The 21,650-nt window shown below is 37.1% G+C and overlaps 2 protein-coding genes across 5 annotated transcripts; one reads left to right on the top strand and one right to left on the bottom strand.

Moving 5' to 3' along the window:
• The first annotated feature begins 635 nt into the window (after window positions 1-635).
• LOC135678356 (uncharacterized) lies at window positions 636-14,959 on the top strand. Of its 4 annotated transcripts, none has more exons than XM_065191067.1 (16): window positions 637-771; window positions 876-969; window positions 1,098-1,272; window positions 1,460-1,565; window positions 1,656-1,738; window positions 2,878-2,910; window positions 5,680-5,857; window positions 6,044-6,149; window positions 8,118-8,198; window positions 8,661-8,725; window positions 10,036-10,092; window positions 10,337-10,408; window positions 11,781-12,020; window positions 13,298-13,413; window positions 14,026-14,118; window positions 14,587-14,959. In XM_065191067.1, the coding sequence occupies exons 1-16, from the start codon at window positions 709-711 to the stop codon at window positions 14,729-14,731; spliced, it is 1,707 nt and encodes a 568-aa protein (XP_065047139.1). In that variant the 5' UTR covers window positions 637-708; the 3' UTR covers window positions 14,732-14,959. The 4 variants fall into 4 exon arrangements, with proteins under 4 accessions (XP_065047142.1, XP_065047139.1, XP_065047140.1 ...); XM_065191069.1 differs by having other exon boundaries at window positions 678-771; window positions 846-969; XM_065191068.1 differs by lacking the exon at window positions 10,337-10,408.
• Window positions 14,960-18,313: 3,354 nt separating this feature from the next.
• On the bottom strand, window positions 18,314-19,248 carry LOC135678357 (dehydration-responsive element-binding protein 1G-like). The gene has a single exon (XM_065191072.1). It carries the CDS (start codon window positions 19,163-19,165, stop codon window positions 18,443-18,445), a length of 723 nt encoding a protein of 240 aa, XP_065047144.1. The 5' UTR covers window positions 19,166-19,248; the 3' UTR covers window positions 18,314-18,442.
• Window positions 19,249-21,650: the final 2,402 nt, after the last annotated feature.

Genomic DNA, 21,650 nt, shown 5'->3' with positions numbered 1-21,650 from the left:
ATTTTATATGGCTTGAGTGTGAATATATTGGGATTTGATTTTTTTAAAATTATCTAAAATTATATTGAAATAAAAAAAAATCAATAGAGTTGATATTTGTATTATATTTGTCTCGTGTACTTAAAAAAAATCCAAATTTGGCATTAGAAGGGCTTATCCCACTTTTATATACATATTTACTCTATTATTTTTTTTTATTTTTTTATTAATTTTATAAGTTTTCATAGTTCAATTTGACATATAATTTTCACTTAACTTGTTTATAAGTGTAACACTATATAATTTATCTAATTCATCTTAAAATTTTCACAATAGAAGGAAAACATAATATACATAATTACTCTTTTTTTTTGTTATTTTAAGATTTTTTAAGTCTAATTTGATGAAGGATGAATAATTAGATTCATGGTATTTTTCTTTTCTTTTTTTGGATATTTGAGTACATTGGGCTGCCTGCCTCAGTAAATATTGTAAAGAGGAATGAAAGCTGATTATTACTAAAAAAAAACTTATTATTATTATTATCGGTTTTTCCAAATTGTCCAAACATTTATTTTTGATACTTTTTGGATATTTCTGAAAGCTTGGGGGGTTTCATGATAAATCGCCCCTCGTGCCGGTAAGTTGTGCTCATGCATTTTATAACGCATCTCTTATCGTGTGTCAGCACTATCTCCCTAAAGCCCTCTCGCTAAGCTCCCAAAGCGCATGGCCGCCTCGGTTCCCCACCAACAAGAAGCTAAGCTTCACTGCTTCCTCCAATGGCTTCAGGTATCTCTCTCTCTCTTCGCCCCCGTTCATCGGTCTTTGTGCTTCTCTTTGCTGGAGTCGTTTGATCCGTGTAGCGAACATCACTTCTTGGAACGGAATCGTAGGCCAACAGTGTGGAGCTGCGAGGCTGCTGCATCCGATACTGTGGACCAGACAAGGGCTTCGGCGTCTTCGCCACCACCGGCAACATTGGCGACGGTAATCATCTCGATTTCCCATTTGCTCTGCGCGAATTTTCGCGCAAAACCCTAGTCTCGAACGATATGGTTGGTGTCAGTTTGACCATGTTTAAACGAGTTTGCACTAAAGCTTGAACGATTTCGTAGGTATCGTCATGGTTGTTCCGCTCGATTTGGCTATCACGCCCATGAGGGTTCTCCAAGACCGGTTGGTTGGGCCGAGATGCAGGGCCTTGTTCGAGGAGGGCGACGTCGACGACCGTTTCCTCATGATGGTGTTTCTTATGGTGGAACGCGTGCTTCCGAACTCGGTGTGGAAGCCGTAGGGATTCTATCCTCCATCGCAAGTTACCTTTTTGCCCTTAGAGATTCTACCTGAGAGATCGAGAATCATGTTTTCATTATACTTGTCGCCTATTCTTGGGAACACACAAAATATGTTTCATCTGAAGTTAAGGTTCAAGTGTACGTACTTTGAAGCATGCATTTTCTGATTGTTTTTGTGGTAGGTACCTTGATTTGCTTCCAAGCACCTTTGAGAGTACTCTTTGGTTTACGGAAGATGAACTTGCTGAGTTGAGAGGAACAACATTGTACCGAGCCACATTGGTACAGGTATCAGAATGTTCTCATTGATGCCATTTTAGAACTGTAGCTACATAGTTTAGATTGTTAGTCATTGCTAGGTTGTTTTTTATGATGCAGCAAAAACAATTGAGAGCTCTATTTAATGACAAGGTCAAAAGCCTCGTTGAGGAGCTTCTGCAAACCGACAGAGATTCAGATAGGTGGGTTAAAATTCTCTAAACTTGAAATTAATCTTCTAAAGATTTTGGTCACCTTAGAAGGTTTTTTTATTTTTTTTGAAGTCTCTTCCTATTGAAGCCACAACTGTCTATTTCTGTCAGTCTGATGCTTGTGATCACTTTTTATTGAACTCTAAAATATAAGAAAAATATTCAAGAATAATGGTTTTCGAGACTATGTTATGTTTGTGTGTCATATCAGAAACTTGACATTTTAGAATGAAAAAGAAAAAAAAAAAAACCATACACAAATTTGTTAAGGGTTGGGATCGTTTTATATCTATTACTGAGACTCTGAGAGTAGCTAATTTTTAAGCTCACTCTGTTGTACTCGATCAAACACACAAATGTCAAAGCATTGTTGGGTACTACACAGTCTATTACATCCTCCTAATTACAGAAACTTTATTCTCAAATTTTATACATACCCCAACTTGGGAATAATTAGGGAGATCTCTCTTATTCTTTTTTTAGTTGTTGTGCCATCTAATTCTGTCTGATGTTGCTATAGTGTTTGTAATATGAGCATTCAATTTATGTATACTATCATGCTATTTATACTGCTATAATATCATTAGTAAGAGGCCTTTGAGTCTACTTTCTTTTAAAAAATAGAATAAATTTTCATTATATCAAATAGCATACATGACGCCCATACGTGGACTCAAACTTGAGACCTATCACTTGTGCAACAATGGACTAACCAACCTCTCGATAGAGAACCCTTGAGTCTAAATTGTTTAGCCATTGTTTCTTGTAAATTTTAAGTTTTACATATTAATTAGGTTTTTTTTTGGTAATATGTATAAGATATGAGTTTTCCGTCTCATATAATGCTATTCAGTTGGAAATTAATGGTTTGGGATCGTGATGAAGTTTCTTTAAATAATATGTGCCCTTGTGAACTTTTTGCATTCCTACTAAAAGTTCTACAGGAGTGAATAATTATTTTACTTTGTAAAGGCATTTTGGTTGTATCTACCATGCTTAATCTAGGTATGCCTAAGACCTGTGGTAAAAGATTAGTTATTTCTTCTTTTAAATTTTCTTCTCCGGAATTCTTCTCTAGGATTTTACTGAGCTTGCTACTAATTTCCACAATCTGCTTAATGATTTGCCAGAACCATTGAAGTGCAGTTCGAAGACTTCCTTTGGTATGAATTCTTATATTCTTGCTAGATGTTGCTATAATTTACACACTTATTCTGTACTAGACACTTATTTGTTGCAGCTAATCATGGAATAAAATAAATGACATTTCATTATCTTCAATCCTTGTACATCGACTGCAGTTCCTAGTTTTAGGGTATAATTTTGATGCAAGTTATAAGTTGATTGTTTCTTTTTTTAGATAGACCTGCAAATTTAAATTGCATAGTAAGTTGTATATGGTTTATCCAGAAATCCGTTTGGAAATTCTCTTTGATGAAGACTGCAGAACTTTTGGTTTAAGCACTGACCATTCAGTAGGTATGCTTATCGTGCTTATATTGACTAGCAAACATTGGCATAAAGAAACTACTTAAGTGATTAATATACTAGTAAGTACTAAGGCCAATTCTAATGTGTGCTTGTGCAATTTTATGTTAAAGAGTTCTAATGCAGATCTGCAAATGTTCAGTTTTTGATTCAACAGAAGTTCAATGGTAAAAGTTGGGCTTGTTAATGTATTAAAATCGTGCCAGTTCAAGCAATTCTTTAATGATGAAGATAATCTTATTTGGATTTTGATTCTAATTCTGTAGTTTGGAATAAAAAATGAAGAAAATTGGTGCTCAAATTTGTTGGGATCTTACAATTGAATGATGCTCCATTTTATGATATAGATCAAAATGGCCTTGAAACAACTGTTGCTACCTTGGATTGGGACCCTATAGGATCATAACAAATAGGTCCGTATCAGGGGTGATATGAGGACTTGTATGAGAAGATCCAAATTTTGTTGTATTTTTGCTTATATCAACCTGTTGATTTGTTAAAATCCTTTTCATGTTCTGTAATGAGTTATATGTGATAATCACTATACAGGATACAAAATGTAAAACTGATTATGGTGTTTGACTCTGAAGAATACATAAAACAAAGGATGCTATTTTATATTTAATTTAGAAAACTCTTCTTTTCTTATTACCTTATTTTAGAAAATTGTTTCCTGTGGTAGTCCCTTATTTTAAAATTTTTTGGTTAATATGAGTATGATATTTGTTTCTTGAACATGTTCGGGTGAATCAGTGGAGGCATATGTAGATTAATTACTTATGTCTCATAAAAATGCAACTTGTTTTTTGTTTGTGATTGTAAGACGTGATGCTTTACTATTTTCTGTTGGTCTTATTTTTCTAATTGATATTTCATAATTATTGATATGTTTGTTTAAAATAATTTATAGTTTTTGAACATCATAAAATACATCATTGAGTCCAGACTTTCGTCAAATAAGATCCTAGACCTAAATTTGGGCTTAGAATAATACAACCCATTTGTTTATATTAGTTCACATGTTTGACCTATGAAAGTCCAAAAGACCAAGCATGAAGTCATTTGCTTTCAACAAGCTATCTTTTTAGATGTCTAACCATTGAGAGATGTGATAGATGTTAAACTTTGCAAGTATTTCCTTGTGTCATTTACTCCAAATGGCTAGTTGTTTTTACATCATAAAACTATAGTTTTCAATATTTACTCCAATCAGAATGCAAGATGCTCCCCATTTAATTGTAAGTTTTCTGATACATGAGTGTCTTTAGTGAGCTGTAGTGCACAAAAAAATTGTGATACCCCTTTCATTATTTGATTTAATGCAAGTCTCTGTAATGGTCTTCACAATCATAATTATGTAGTTATCGTCCAATAACTTATAATTTATCTGTCATTAGATGAGGGCGGACCTTGGTACGACAATAATGGTCCTTTACAACCTGGGAGATCGGAGTTCGAGGGAAAGCTGTGTACATTGATCCTCTTAGACCCTGAATTGGCCACACAAATAGAGTTAGATACACCGAGTTCCTTAGAGGAATATCAAGCCCATACATTATATATGACATATCATCAAAAACACGGAAGTCAGTCCATCGAAACACCGACAGCGGTTATAAGTTATAACAATGTATCTTCTATGCTAATGGCTCAATGATTGGTGATGGATGCATAAACATTCTGGATACACCGAGTTCCAGAATTGACTCCTGTGAACATACGTGTCTTGTCATCCTAAAACATATACTTCAACAAAATAGTTTATAAAAAATAGAAATCAGAATACATTTAGGTATATATGTACAGCAGAGACAAATCATGAACATAAAAAAGCATCTCATAATTACATGGAGGCTGAATTCTCAAGAAAAATAAATGTGTGAAATTACATGTTGCAAATACACATTTTTGTTCATCCACATGTATTATATAACCAGTTACAAGCATAATAAATGGTTGTATGTCCATCATAAGAATTTCAATTAATTGATATAGCAAAGTTGATTGCATCTAATTTATGATATGTCCTGGAAATGCATTGTAATTATAGCAATCTTTTCTTCTACTATGGGTTCATTCTAGTTCATATATAAAAGAGTCAATTATTAACATAAATATCACCATAAACTTACTGTAACATGATATGTCAAGTTGCATATCATCTACCTTTAGAATATCAATGTGATTACAATGATCCATATTATTACCATCTTTTCTTGAATGTGAAAGAATCTTGCTATACCTAAACAGGGCTACACTGAACTTATAAATATCATAACTAATTTGTTTTTAAAATGCAAGAGCACAGTCACTTTCTTAGGTAGCATCAACAATATTCTAGTTGTGTCTTTTCTATTTTGTTAAAGGGAAATTTTAGTTCTCAGACTCAAGTTATACACATCTTTAGCCTTCTTTCAAACTGCCTTCTCACATAACTTTGACAGGGCAAATTGCATATTTTGGACTAGAGCTTTGAATATACCATTTCCTCGTTCTTATGTCTTCCCTGAGTCACTAGATGAGCAAGGCAAAAGTTCTCTGTCCTGTAGCAGTGAAGCCGATGCTACTGTAACTGGAAATTCTGGTGAAACATCTATTCATTCACTGAACGTCAAAAGTGAGGTTGTCATTTCTGCTGTTATTTGTCTCTCTTGTATGGTAGTTAACGATAAAGAATCTGTGGTTTCTGTGTGGATTTTCACTGTATTTTACTCAAGAGGGTGCCTATTTTAGAAGGTTTTGCTATTATCCTACCTTTTTATTTATTTTCTTAAGGTCAATCTGGTAATTCATGGGTTTTTGTATTAGGATCATGTTATCGTGGAGAACACGGCTGATGGTGCTTACAAATTAGCCAGTGCAGAGACTGTCTGGGTTGAGGGCCTTGTTCCTGGAATTGATTTTTGTAATCATGGTATGCCACATACCTTTGGCAACCAAAGCACAGCCGTATGTAGAAGACTATTTAAATTCAAGAGTCATGCTTATTGTAACCCTTGCTTTTTGTGTTGACATACCTCATTGGAGTTATCTGGCAAGTAGATTAAATAAAGCTTTTGCATCAAATTGAAATATCATCTTTCCGTATTGTAATAATTCAATCAGTTCATGGCGGTTTTTTGTCTTAAAATGATTGACATAACACAGTTACCTGAACACTAATTTTAATATGAAGGTTTCTCTCTTTTTTTTTGCTAATTGGGACTTGATTAGTGGGGTTCAAAGGTTGGCCTTTATTTAATTGCTCTAAGATGCTTTCTTTAAAAATTAAATCACTCTCTGAAGACTTGCCTTCAACTAGCATATCTCTCTGATATGAACCACATAAAGTTCAAGGTAGGAGCTTTCTTATGTTCTAGATGTATTCATGAGTAATACTAGTTTCAGCCGACGATTGTCCTTTGTAGCATGATGGCAATGTTGATGCCTTTCTACAGTGGCTTGGTATATGTTGGCTAGTATGCCAACATTCTAGCATAGCTGCATGATGCATGCTGGTACCACATTTGTGGTTTGGCCTCTGACAACTTTTACGGAGTTGCACAATAATCTTGGTTGCAAATGACAGATAATCAACATGGGTGCATCAACTAATAAACAACTTTCTGAATTGGGCTCATTAGGTAGTATTACTTTAGCATGTGTACATAAAACAGAAACAAAAAATGCCATTGCTTGGACTGACAAGTCAGAAAAATAAAGACTAAGTTTTAGAGTTCTTGAAATCTTGTGATGCTATTATTATCAGTTTCTGCAATATAAGTCATTAAGTCTGCTATTGTTTGTACTTTGTTGTAACTCCAGAATGTCTAAATAGAAACTATGTGAATTTGTACATTAGTACATGTTTCTTTATTAAAAATACACTAGACTCTGCATAACAACCTGGTATTCTCTGGCCTTATGTTGGACATTCTTGATATATACATACATGAAGCCATTTTTATTTGGCTCCATATCTATTAAAAAAAGGAATAATAAAGTAACTAGCAAACAGGTTGTAAATCACTAATGATTTGCCATCATGGAACTGGGATGAAGTACTTATCATCTGACCCTGACTTATCAGAAAGGAATAGTGTTGTTGCTGTTGCTACTGTATCTAGAGCAGTGATTTAAGTGATGCTAGGGCTATTATAAAGAGAACGATTCATGGTCTGCTAGCACAGGCCTTTTGACAGCACTAATTAGATAAAAGAAGTAAAAGAGAATAATAGAACAATAGAAAAACACTTGCCTGATGTTCTCCAGCAGGTGGACTACCTTGGCAGCTCTCTCCTTCAGCACAGCTGACTGGGAGTAGGATGGAAGTGACTATGACTGATCGAAAGGTTAGAGCAGTCCAATTCGGGGAACCTGAACCTTTGTTAGTGGAAGAACATGTAATGTTGGAAACTGCATGGTGCTGCCAATTAACAGACAAGGGTTTCTCTTTCTTACACCACATTGCTGGATATCTCGTACAAACATAATTTGAGTATTATTTTGTTGAAACTAATAACTAATAGGTAAACTCTCATTGGACTATTAGTGTTATTTCATATTGGCATGTTATACACCATTATTGTGGATAGACTTAAGAAACACGTCTCTGCATTTTTCTTAACTCAGACTTGCATTTGTGAATGATACTTTCTCTGGTATATCATCCTGACTTTTTTTCAAGTCGCTGCATGATACAAGAAAACCACATACTATCAAATTTCAGCATTATGTTCCAGACTTCCTGGCATAGAAGGCTTAGTTTTGGAACAATTTTGTCTAGTGTTGACTTGTGGGGCAATGTTGTCTAGTTCAGTGTTAAGTTCCATTGGTGGTAGCACCTGCTTGTAGTTTCTGACTAAATCTGCTTAATTTCCATTCATTGATTATCTTGTTTCAGGTTTGAAGGCAGCTGCAACATGGGAGGTTGATTCAACGGGAGCTGTGACTGGAGTTCCTGCTTCTATGTATCTCATTCTTGGTAAAATACTACTCATGTTCTACTCTAGGTGCTGTGTTCCAATGTCTCCTTTTGAAGCTCAGTAAATATCAGAAACCTGTTCTTGGCAATAATATGAACCTTTGATATTACCACTTAAATTTGTTTTGAACATACTTGGAAAATATGTAAAAGCTAATGCTGAAATGGTTGATATATGATATTGTTTCCGTCTCGTTATTGCCTAAGCTCAGTGTTCCAAATCTCTGGAAATGCATTACCAAGGAACTTATTTGGAAGGTTAGGTGCACTGATTGATTTATGTTCTTAACATGATTCTTAGACATCCATAGTTGATGTCTCTCCTTAAGTTTGTTTGGCATTTGAAATTTTAACTGAGTGCAAATTCAACAATGAAAATCAGGTTGTTTTTTTTTTGAAGTCATGCAATTCATTATCCAGTTAAATATGGTATTTGATTTCATTTGTGTTTCTCCGCAAAAGCTGATCAGCAAAATTTTGAAGTTGGGAAGGAGATATGTATCAGCTATGGTAACAAAGGCAACGAGGTACAAACTTTGTCCATTGAATTAAATGGTTTGTAGTTTTCATTACTTCTCATTTACTGGAAGCTCTTGTTGACAGGAAACAATTTGCGGATGCATTATATGACTTTTTGCTTTTCACAGTTCTGTTTATTTTCTTGCTTTCATTAGACAGCTACTCAGCTTATCAATCTTATGTGTAAATATGAATTTTGAATAAATGTATATTGTTTTTCAGTGTCATGGTACTTTGAGAACACATTTAATTTATGAAAAAAATGTTCTACAAAGTACAAACAACATTCATGACGACAGTACTCTTCTATTTGTTTCTGAATTCGAGAACAAATTCTGCTGGATTTGTATCCAAGTGATCTATTTAGTATGGACTGCCCTGGAATGGCATGGATTGGCATATTGTTGGCATAAACTTTCATATGCCCGCCTTATGAGTATAATTAACTTTAAGATTTTCCTTTTCCTCTTCTAGCCTATCTGTGATGCATTTTTATTAGATTTTTTTTATTTTTTTTTGCTGGTTTGTTGAAATTGTTCTATGAGGCTAATATCTAATAACAATTCATGCTGGACTTATCTAGGTAGGTTGTACCTATTGTATGTACTAACATCGGGAAGAATATACACCTAAGTTGTAAAAGTTTGTGTTTGAGTGGGGTATGCTTAAATTACTTAGCCATGTCTAGTGCACACAATTGCATATTCCACCAAGTTTGCCAAGATGAAAGCATGTGCTCAAGTGGTCTATCGATGAACCTTGGTTATCAATCAAATTTATTAAAAACTCAAAACATTTGAGGATCTGGTTGTGCTTAGATGAAGAGAGAAAAGTCAGATTGTATTTAACTAAATGGATCAAATTGTCAGATTGTATTTAAGGTCCGCCTTGGATTTTAGCTAGAACATGTGCATTTATTCATGGGAAAGTCTGGTTGTTAGCGAATTCTTACTTCTTACTAGAATCTGTTGGAAAGCAATGATGCATGCTGTAAGGAGCGTGCATAATCAGCCCATTTCATCGTCTGCTGTCCTCGTCCTGCAAATTCTCTGATTTATTCTGCATTTCAGGGTCAGTGATCTGAAGAATTATGTCATTCTTACTATATTCCATGTTGGATTGTTTGAGAGTAAAAAGCTATTACACATTGCCTATTCTTTCCTGTAAAGAAGAAAATGGTCAAAGTCACGAGACTAGACTTTCCTTTGCCATATCACATATAAGTTTACACAACCATATATCAAGATTTTCAAGTTAGAAGATGTTGAGTTCATGCTTTTTTATTTATGAATTGATCATTTTATTATTTTGCTTGCAGGAGCTGTTGTACCTTTATGGGTTTGTTGTTGATAACAATCCAGATGATTATCTCATGGTATGGAGACCTTCTATAATTTTTATAAAAGCAAAAAGTGCTTTTTGACAATTTTAGTATTTTTTTGAGAGCCGTAATTTGAGTAATATGAATCATTATGTGTGTATATTTTGTGGCTAATCTTTTGTAAAAACTAGTCACTATTTCATCTTAGTTTCATTGCATCATTTACTCCTTGTTTTTTAATGCCATTTTTTGTAAACCATACTTCATTTTTACTATTTTCTTGATTAACTTTTTTTAGGTTCATTATCCCGTTGAAGCATTAAAGAGTGTTTCATCATCAGATAGCAAAGCGGAACTTCTAGAAGCTCAGGTATTCATGTTAGGATTAGTTTTCTTACACAACAAGAATAAGCCATAATTAGTTCTCTTACAAATGACATAATTTATGTAAATATTGGATGTTAAGTCTACCTAAGGTTTTATACTGATCCATCAGTTACATGGTCACGGCTTTGTAGTGCCAGTAAGTGATTCTAAATATCGTATCTGTTAGGCACCATGGTCTATTCTTATGCAGCGTTGGGACTCCTAATTTAAATAACCAGATGCTTGAAACACCCATTACAGTATGACTTTTATGCAAAAGTTGTCTAAATTGTGTTGAATTGATTTTCTTAAGTTAGCATAATTAGCCACAGGCACTTTTCACCACTAGATTTGATGTCATATCAGTTCTACCATAACATCAAGGTTCGCTGTACCCCAGTATATCGCATGGTACGAGCGATATGTATCTGTTCGATAGGGGACCGGTATGGGTGGTACATACCGGTTTATCGGTATGCCTCACCGTACTATGTGTTGGTATGTCGGTATGGTTCGGAATGTACCATACCGATGGTCGGTCGGTGCACCAGTATGGACCGGTAAGGCGAACCATTCTTAATATTATGGTTAATGAAACCTCATCATTTGCTACAACCAACAAGTTTTATGATGATGATTTGGATAATTTCAAGTTTACCACATTTTTTGATTTTCTAACAGTCACATATGTTGCACAAGATTATTTTTACATATAAGAACCAAACTTGTACAGCCTTATCTGATAGTTTCTAGTTTCTAAACTTGGCCAATTTTAGAAATTATAAGTACAGGGGAGCATAGTGCTTTTAGCTAAAACTACAGGAGGTATAGTGTAACTTAAAAAAATTAGTAATCTGATGTTTCACAAGATTCACAACTGTGAAAAGTGGGTTGATATAGAAATCCATTTACTTTTCCTGATCATCGTTTGTTCGGCCTTTAAGACAGAATTTCCAAATATCTGAGTATTGCTGATAATGCTTATGTTAACTCTTATAATGCTTATAAGAGTTATTATCTGATTTAAGTACAATGTAAATTGTATGCACTATGGACCATGACTTAATTTCTTTGTATTACCTAAACATTTAAGCTTGCCTTCTTTATGGCTGTAAGCCTATAACACTAAATACTGTGGATGATCAAGGATAGTGTTTTCCCGACCCTTTTGAGTAGCACTGATGAATTTACACTAGCACCTCCAGAATTGAAGATATTTATTTGTATTTTTTCATTTCTCAGCTGTTACTGCTGGAAATTAATTTATCACAGATATGTTGATTAGTAGAGCATTATGATATTTGATGGATTTTGCCAGTGCTTATAAACACCATTTACTGTGCTGATTTTGCTTATGAATTTGGTTTCGCCTGCAGAAAGCTGAACTGAGATGTCTCCTACCTAAAAGTTCGCTCAATCATGGTTTCTTCAGTGAAAGAAATGAAGATAGTAAGAAAAGCTTGGTCGGCCAGAGCTATAATTATAGCTGGAGTGGTCAGCGCAAAGTTCCTTCATATTTGAGCAAGCTGGTTTTCCCACAAGAGTTCCTTGTGGCTTTGCGGACTATTGCAATGCAGGAACATGAGCTTAGGCAAGTTGTTTCATTACTAGAAGAGGTAAAGGTTGTTTCTTTTTATCCTAAAATGGACATGTTTATACTTTATACTAATGGTTGGATGAGGCAGTTCATCTATTCGGTAAATGATGTGTAGCTTATCGAAGCAAAAGATCTGCAAAATAAATTTAATACTTTATGATGTAGTGATGTTAGGCAATTTGTTTAGATGGATAGTTAAACCTGTAACGATTTATACACTATTTGGTATACTTGGCATAACATAGGAGAAATATGAAAGATTCAAATATACATGTTTTAGCTGTAAAGTTATAAATGTTTTATCATTTTGTTGTGAGCATAGTTCATGTTTTTGGTTAATTTTTCTCATATGATTCACTTGGTGAATTACTGATATATTTTTGGTGGATTTTGTGGTCTCATTTCCAATGATCTAGAATTTGTAAAACTCAGTTGGAGTTGGCTGATGTTGATCAGTTAATAGACAATTTGTCAAAAGAAGAAAAGGAAAATAGAAGGATAAAGGATGGAAGGAGGCTGACAGTTACTCTAGGTGGTAGCCTTGGGAGGGGAAGAAGAGGGAAAGGAGGAAATAGTTGCTCGAGTCATTGCATTCACTGTCAACCACCAACTTTGCAATGTTCTGTTACTCGAGAGAAGAGGATAGACGGAAAGAAGAGCACAATTTTTAATTTCTTCAAACAGTCCTTCACTTGCCTATGCATTATCCAACACTCCACATGCATTGTAATTATGGAATCCCTAGGGTTATAGTGAGGCCTCTTATGCCTTAAAAAGCTGCAGACAATAGGGGTCAATTTTTTTATTAGTTGCAATAATTATTTACTGAAATAATATTCTTTATGATATATTAACTTGTTCATAATAAATCCATCTTGCGTACTTTTTATTGTTATCTTCCATATCTTCTTTTATATTTCAGTTTTCCCTGTACCTATTTGCAATGTTAAATGCCATACGTAACATGAAAAAAATTCTTTTATCGCATATGAATTGTATTTTCTCAAATTGCTAATCAAGGTTGCATTAGATTTGTGGATGAAAGCATATTACAATATGACATGGTCCACATTTTCCTGTTATCCTTTATTATTAATCAACTTCATTTTTAATGTTTTACACATACAGCTTCAAGTAAGTTTGCCTTAGGTTCATATGTGGATCATCTCATCATCTTACAAGATGTTTTTTCTGATTTGACACAGATTCATTAACTGGGTGTGAACAAATTACTACATAGATATTTTCAGTTTATGATGCCCTTGATTTTCTACTTTCTTCTTTTACTTTGACAAGCTTGGTGCATCTGGGGAGGAAAGACAACCATCTGATAAAGATATACAAACAGCTATATGGGAAGTCTGTGGGGATTATGGAGCCTTGGAACTGCTTGTTGAACTTCTTCGCATGAAGTATTAGTCTCATCTCACATGTGCATTTTTCTTTTTTCTCTGTGATATTCTTTGTCATTCTTAGGTACTTTCATTTCTTTCTTCTTTGTCACTCTTACAGATATGGATCCTAGGTAGTCTAAATTAGGTGAACAATTCATGGTTTGTCAGTTTTGTCTGACATCTCTATGCCTGTTCTTACATGATAACTAATGAGATTAAATTCTCTCGAAGTACCTTGAGCAATGACTTAGATACTGTAATACTTCCAATGTACTGACACATTAAAAGATCATTGTTCTTATTGAGTATACTGATTCATATTTTCGATATCAGTTGGTGATACTTGTCTGATAAGATTCTGGTACGAGTACAATACTAATATATAAAACCTTGTCTTGAGCTAACCTATCTTTTGGAAGCATGCCTTCCATCTATCTGTTTCAGTGTCTTGTTGTTTCTTGATGTGTAATGTTGTGACAATCAATACAGATTAGGGAACAATTAGTCATGCCAATAGCCTCCATATAGATGATGTGATATGGTATGCTGGGAAATTAGCATGCAGATTCTGAAAATAGTATCTAGCTGTGCTATTCTTTTATTTGGTTTCTTACATTTTATGTTTGCAAGGATGACGGAACTTGAAGAGGGATCTGGAACAGAAGATTATGATGATGAAATTCTTACAAATTTCTCCATCATGAAACTTGAAGATGTTGAGAGGTATGCTGAACTAGCTTGAATTTTATGATTTTGTTGCATGTCAAGTACAAAACCATTCCAAGAGAAGAAATATAGTCATCGTCAAACGTTCAGCAAGGTGGCTATTAATTTCATAAGAGTTTATTCAATCTCCCTTCTGCTGACCTTTGCCATAAGCATATTCATGGGGCAGATTCTTGAGGCTACTGAGTTGTTTCTGGTGTTGTCACGGTGTTTTGAGTTTAATTTCAATTTTGTAGGTCTGAACCATAAATAACTCCTGTGTAGTTGTTCCCTTTGTCATCTTATTATATCATATTCATCACCATATACAAGTTTGATTAGTTTGGTTATATATGAGCAGTCATATGCAATATGTCACATTCATCATATTGAGTGCTGCATCTACTGTTGCAGGCAAGACAAAAAACATTATCCATGGCATTCCTAGTGAGACATCTATTGAACCATATATTGTTTTCTTCGCAGGAGCAAAAGGACAAGTGAAGGGGTGTCAATGAGCAGAACTCGATGGTCCTGTGTGGTGTATAGGAAAGGCCAAAAGCAGCTCACTCGCCTGTTTCTGAGGGAAGCCGAACAAGCACTGGAGCTCTGTGCAAGAGAACAGCCATAAGCAATGCTACCTTCTTAGCTGCTGCTTCATCTATAAACTTTTCTACCTTAGCTTATTAGTTCACTAGAAAGAGATCCTTTTTGACATTAAAGTAATAAGCTATTTACATTGTTCTTTTAGAAGCTGTTCTCACAATTGAATTTGTCAAACTGGCTTAATCCTCATTATTATCTTTTTTCACAAGAAAAATATTACTTAATTTTGAATCTTATTGAGTATTATGCTCCAGCCGATCAAATTCATTGGCGATTTGCCTTTCCGAATCTTAAAGAAGCGAATGTTCCCATGAATTTGTAGTGGAGCCCCGCCAACCCACCGCTTCAAAACCCCTTACTATGCTTTGTCGAACCGGATCGAAACCCTTTCCACATCCGCCGGTCGCGCCTTCGTCCATGGTCGTCGGGGAGCCTCTTGCGATCTGTCGAGTCTCTGCCATCGCAACGAGGGCGTCGACCTCGTCCGGGACGAGCGCGTCGCCATCGGCCTCTCGCTCCTTGTAGATCAATCGTCCAGCACCTTGTTCGTCGCCGTTTCCAAGGTACGTTTTCTTGATCCGGTCCCCCTTCCTCGGTAAGAAGACGGATGGTTGGGGTTTTTGATCCGGCCCCTTTCTTCCAGATCTCGGGGGTGGACGCTCGCTGCCGAAGCCCGCGGAAGATAGGCTGGATGCAACTCTGGTATAGCATCCGAATCAGGTCTTCAAGACTCTATCATATATGTACGGGTGTGAATTATGAGCTGAAGATGACGCATCTTCTGGATTCATAATGCACTTGTGTTGGCTTCCTTTTGATGGTTACTTTTAGTTGTTTATTTTTCAAGATTTATATTACAGATAGGCGAAACAAAGAAGCTTACTGGATCACATATATCACAAATGTGGAAACCTAGGGGAAGAGGAAACGAAGTGTATAATGTTTTCTAGTTTCTGTTGATTTGTGCCTTGTACATTGCACACTCGCACTCTCGCCGCTAGAGTAGTTGCGCACATAGTGTCTCATGGTTGCTCTCACTTTTGTATCAGGTTGGTTTAAGGAGGCCTCTTAATGTCAAACCACGCCCTTCCTGCTGCTGGTCTCCGATCCCAATAGAATTCTGACGGTCTGGCAACCTAATCTAAGTTTTGTGTTTATAGACAATGAAATGATAGATTGCCGTAAATGATATGCATATAATCTACAAGGGCATCTAATGTGTTGATACTTAGGCCACAATTTAGTAAATATTTTTTTGTTCGTATATTATAATCTTCTTTGGTTTTCAACTTCCTGAATTGAGGTATTCTCAAATGCCTAAACATTTAAGTTCTATTGAGGCATTGAATTGATAATGACGAGCTGAACAAATAAAAAATGGCAATGTACAAATTTAATTTGCTTGTAGTTGGTATATTTCTGAAGTTTTGATGGTTTAAGATTGATTAGAACTTTGCTCTCATTATTTACAATTGGTTTCTGTTCAGGTAGAATCTTCTCTTTGTTTATATTGACTCTCTTCCTTTCATGATTTAATCTGTTTAGTCATTTTATCGCCTTATCTTAGATTCACGAGTAATCATGAACCTTTATATTCTTGCAACACAACATTGCCCAATGTACTCTGCAGGAAAGGAAGGCCTTTTGTGTAGCTGGATAATCCTGAAGTTGAGGATCTGGTTGACTTACTAACTTGTTTCCAGCACCATTTTGCTATCTTATATAGTCAGAGGATGCTTCCTTCCGATTACTAAAGAGAAATGAGAGCTTGTTACTTGACCAATGTTAGTTTTACACCATCATGTGGGTGGAGATTATACATGGTCATCCTTGCTAGGTCAAATGGCAGAGAGCCACCTTTAGTACTATCCTTCATACTCTCTCCATTGACCGAACTGAAGTCAGCCAGGCTGAATTATCAGGATCTGATGAGTCAACCGATCCATCAGATGAGCCAGATGTTCCTTCTGCTGGATGATGAATGCTGGTTTCTGTTGACTGACAGAAGCATTGATCCTGCATACGTTGCACATCTCAAAGAGGTCAATGGCTTATTGGAAGAAAAGGTATGCACTATATTTTCCTTTTCATAATGATTTTTTTAATGTTGTAACATTATTCCAGTAATATGACATTCGTGGCGCAACACATTTGCTTTCTGTCTTCTTTGGCAATCAAGGGGCACTTTGCTCATAGACATTGATGTGTTGCTTGTGAGCTGATCACCTCTAACTTGATAATCTAAAGCAAACATAAATAAACTGGGCACTCTTCTAAACCATTCATTCTATGCAACTTGATGTACCCGAGGCTGTAAATTAATGATCCAATCAAGGGAAAGTTCAAAGATATCAAATTGGATTGGCATATCCAAAGGTCAATATGTTGGGTTCAAATTAATGTTTTTAAGCTTCGGTTGCTACTTTTTTCAGGTCAAGGGCAGACTATATTTGTCAATTAATCAATATGTCAAGTCGGCACTTGATTTTAAGGAGACGATAGTTGTGTTTTGTATGAGTCAATAGAGTCTTAGTTGAAGAAGGAAAAAGAGGTCTGGTTGCTTGTATGAGAGAATATTGGCTTCATAGCACACATACATTTTACTATTTCTGGTCTTTCTTCCTTTATTGCTACTTCAGGTCTACTTATCTTCTTCTCTTTATCTCTCTATGCAGCTATTCTATCTGCTTGCTACTAAATTAGAGAACTATTGGATTTTAAACTGACTTTAGAGTTTTGACGTAATCGTGATTAAATTTTAGTGAACTATTAGTGTTTTACGACGCTGCTGGGAATCTGTTTTTTGTTCCTTTTGTCCCACGTCTCTATAGATTCTTGCTTGTCTCTTGTTTTCATGTGAATTTGAAGAGACGATGTCAGATGTGGTGGCCATGGATTAATTTGTAGATCCATTTTGGCCTCTTTTCTCTGTATCCAAATAGGAATACAGACATGCATGCACACAGAATCTGATCCATTGAGTCTGGCTTTCTGAATCCTAACAGTTATTCACCTCGTTTACTTTTCGGCATTAATCGCATGGTAAATAAATCTGTTTTCTGCTCGTGTTATTTCAGGTGTCACCAACGTTGACCGTGAGAGCAAGACATTAACCAAAACCCTAGTGGAAAAGACTGTTTGACCTTTGACCGCATCTGCAGAATGATTCAAGTGGGGTTCGTCTGTATTCTCTCTCTACCCCAACACCAGAAAGTGTGAAATATCCGATAGTGGCGGACTCGTGGGATCTTCCTGGCAAGTGTTCATCTGTACTGTGACATTACTCTTTTATTTATTTATGTATCTATTTTTGACAGCCACAGGACTTCTGTTTCTCGCAAGTACCAAATTGCTGCCCAGAGTTGATTGGTTCGCCGGTGGACAGAAGGAATTCGTCGGTCATACAAAACCACATCAACAGTTACACGTAAGATTCTGCATCCCCTCCGATTCGTACGGACCAAATTACTTTTCTTATTTGTCTGCTACTTTCGTACATCAGTTGTTGATAATAGATGTGACATGTGGCAGGCTTGTCACCGATGGCTGAGATGTTAGAGGAGACCAAATTACCGATGGCTGAGATGACTAGGAGAGTATCCATTCATTTCCTTTTAAATATAAGTCATCTCGTTCGAACCAAAATTGGGCACTCTATCTATCACAATTTCACAGTAGCTAATATACATGAAACCTAACATCGACCTGGTCAGGTGCCACGTTGTCGTCTCCATCATCATATGGAGTAGCTCCACAGCGGCAGGTCGGCGCCAGCATCGACATCATCCCAATTGTACAGCAGCGGCTCCACCAGCAACTCCTCCGCCATACTGGAGTAGTAACAGTATCCCAAATCCATGTCGTCGTAATTCATCATATCAAACGCGCCTCCGCGGTAGCTGTCGCTGCCGGCGCCCGCCTCCGGTGACGTCGGGGGAGGTGTGGCCGTCGTGGGCAACGATGGTGATGCGTGTGCTGAGCTCTCTGTCATCGGGGGGGACGCAGCGTCGCCGCTGGAGTCCGATGACGGCCGGAACGCCTCCGCGGCCTCCGCCGCGGCCCGCGCGATGTCCCTGGAGCTCGAGAAGGAGGGCGGAACGCGGAGGCGCCACGCGGAGTCGGCGAAGTTGAGACAGGCGGAGCGGCCCCGGAGCATCATCGCAGCGACATCGTGCGCGCGCGCCGCCATCTCGGCCGTGGGGAACGTGCCCAGCCAGATCCTGGTCTTCTTGTTGGGCTCCCGCACCTCGCAGACCCACCGCCCGGCGGCGCCCCTTCGGCGGACGCCCTTGTACACCGGGTGGCGCGTCTCCCGGAACTTGGTCCGCCCCGCGGGCCGCTTCGGCGGCGCCTGCGACACCGTCGAGTACAACCACGTCTCCCCCGAGGAAGGCGAGCTGGAGCTGGAGCTGGAGCCGGAGGAGGCCGCGGCGCCGTCCCCACCATAAAAGGTATCCATTCTGAAACTGAGATGCTCTGCAGTCGTGCGTATGGTCGAGCGTTAGTGAGAAGGGGGGTGTTTGGTGTTACTGGGGAGTAGTGGGGGAGCAAGCCGCAGATATGTATATAGTGGCGGGCGCGGACGTCGCCGTCGTAACGCGGTTGCAGGAACAGCTGGATAAAGGCGAGCAAAGGGCTTTTACGGCTATCTTTTAAAGGGAAGGAATGGGTGCCTGGTGGGGCAAATTAAATTGGGACGTGGCGGATGAGGCGAACGTAGACTCGGTTACGCAACTCAGGTGTCCGTTGTCACTGCGCTGGCCTCAAGTCTTGCGCACATAAATTATTCCCTACGTGTCCCAAGGGAGGCGGGTTGGGTGCAGTCAGGAGAGAGAGAGAGAGAGAGGCGGGTTCGTGGGCAGCGACGGTGACGCGTTTGCCGCGTCCGTAGACGCGACGGGGCCGCTGCTGCTCCTCGGCGGATAATTTACTTAGATCTTAAGAAAAAAATTCCTAAAAATGATAGTTGGCTAATATTTTTGGGTAGACAGATATAACGGACGACCTATTTATTCGGAATTATCCGATTAATTCTGGGACGCATCGCTTGAAATGGTCTGATCTCCTTCGCAATAAAATGTCTTGTCAATACCGTCTGAACCCTAAAAGACGTGTTTTCATTATTAAAATTAATCAAATTATACTTGGTTTGACATGGTGAGTTATACCAGTCTAATTGAGCCCAACTTTCAAGTCAATTTTCAAGTAAAATTATTCTGAAAATATTTTCCTAATGGGAGGGCTTTTTGTACGGGCGTGTGGATGCAACTACATATCAATTAGTTCAATTAAAGAAATAAAACGATTTAAATACATCAACTATGTAATATTTTATGATAAAACTATATATATATATATATATATATATATATATATATATATATATATATATATATATATATATATATATCTTCGTGTTTTTTATTTGTGCATCAAAATTTATCTTAGTGCATATATTCCTATAATACTTAAAAACTTATTTAAATAACATTGTCGTTAATTCTGTTAGATGAACGTTAGCATAACAACATTGAAACTTCGAATGATATAAATACAATTAAAAATATTACATTTTAAATTTCTTCCAAGTAGTAAATTTTTTATTTGTCTTTTTAGATTTGAAGTTTAAAAAAAGTATAATGTGTGGTTGATAATGATTAATATAATTTTATTAGACAAAAGCTAACAGAAGTGATTATTTAAATATTTTAATATATATTGTTAATTTTTAAAGGAGTAAATATACCGTTTCCAAATTGTCAAAAGGATACATGTGTGGAAGGCCCTTATTCTATTGTCGGAGGACCTGACCTTTTTCCGGATACTATGAATTCATGTGAGTTTAATATGTGTCGTTGAGATAGATTTATACTATGGATCCGATCAACGCTTCACGTGGTTTAACGTGATCCATTCACCCGCCGACCCATCGAAGTAGGGAAGCAGCGCCCACGCAGGAAGGAAGCTGCAGTCCCGAGACCGCCAGTTTTATACTACAAGACAAAAACCGACTTTGGGCGGCAGTATCTTGTTGACGCCTTCAAAGATTTCCAATATCATTGAGTCAAACATAATAATGCAGGTATCTCTTTGGAGCACGTTTCTGACAGTTAGATTTCGGTTGGGCCGCCCGCGCACCTCACGCGCGTTGTGGTGGTATGGGCGGTGACAGTTGGAAATCCATGTCCCCCACCCCACCCGTCTCGGTCATATGGTCGCCAACCAACGTCGCTCTGCTCTGTCCCCACGAAGCTTCTCCCCTCTCCCCTGCCCAACTAAGCAATCATGCATCATCTGTCGCTCTCACACTCTCTCTTTCTCTCTCCCTTCTTCTGATTCCAAATTCAAACTCCTGGCTTGCTTAAAGCTCCTCCCAAAGGGCAAGGGAAGACCCCTCTCGCGGTCGCTTTCTTGGATCAATATTTTCCCTCGTTCCCTTGCCGTCTGCTTCTAGTATTCCATTGTTTCCATGTTGCCTTATTGGATTTATAAAATAATAAATTATTTAGACATATGATTTGACATTTTAGGTATCAAACATATCCATCCTTGATTAGATTGGTATCAAACATAGTGTTCTGGTTCTTTACACTTAAAAAATTTATATTGGTATTACTATAGTTACGAAATTGAAACATATAGGTTTATGTCGTTGATTTTATCAACGAAAACATAAAAACAAAGAGCAAAAATATAATTTTAACATTTTAGTTCATAGTAGTGGACGACGTCAGTGGTGGTAGAGGATGATTTTGTTGGGGTTACGAGATGGTTGTTATGGATGAAGAAAGTATTGACGAGAGGTGAGGGTCGTTCAGCATCTACGTAGATGCCAATACAATTGTCGAGCGGTCCTTTTACTTCTCTGTATATATATCAATGTTGACGTAATTGCCGAGCGACCTTTTCGTTATTTGACATTTGCATCAATGTTGATATAAACA

The sequence above is a fragment of the Musa acuminata genome, chromosome BXJ1-7 (genome assembly GCF_036884655.1).
Source record: "Musa acuminata AAA Group cultivar baxijiao chromosome BXJ1-7, Cavendish_Baxijiao_AAA, whole genome shotgun sequence".
Lineage (NCBI taxonomy): Eukaryota > Viridiplantae > Streptophyta > Magnoliopsida > Zingiberales > Musaceae > Musa > Musa acuminata.
Note: the sequence above shows the minus strand (reverse complement) of the source record. Positions and strands in the feature narration are given on the sequence as shown.

What these genes read in the sequence shown, in the direction of transcription:
- LOC135678356 (XM_065191067.1), top strand. Translation starts at nt 709, where the DNA reads ATGGCCGCCTCGGTTCCCCACCAACAAGAAGCTAAGCTTCACTGCTTC. An exon ending in GCTTCCTCCAATGGCTTCAG is followed by an intron (nt 772 to 875) that starts GTATCTCTCTCT and finishes ACGGAATCGTAG; the next exon opens with GCCAACAGTGTGGAGCTGCG. An exon ending in CAGTTCGAAGACTTCCTTTG is followed by an intron (nt 2,911 to 5,679) that starts GTATGAATTCTT and finishes TAACTTTGACAG; the next exon opens with GGCAAATTGCATATTTTGGA.
- LOC135678357 (XM_065191072.1), bottom strand. Translation starts at nt 19,165, where the DNA reads ATGGATACCTTTTATGGTGGGGACGGCGCCGCGGCCTCCTCCGGCTCC.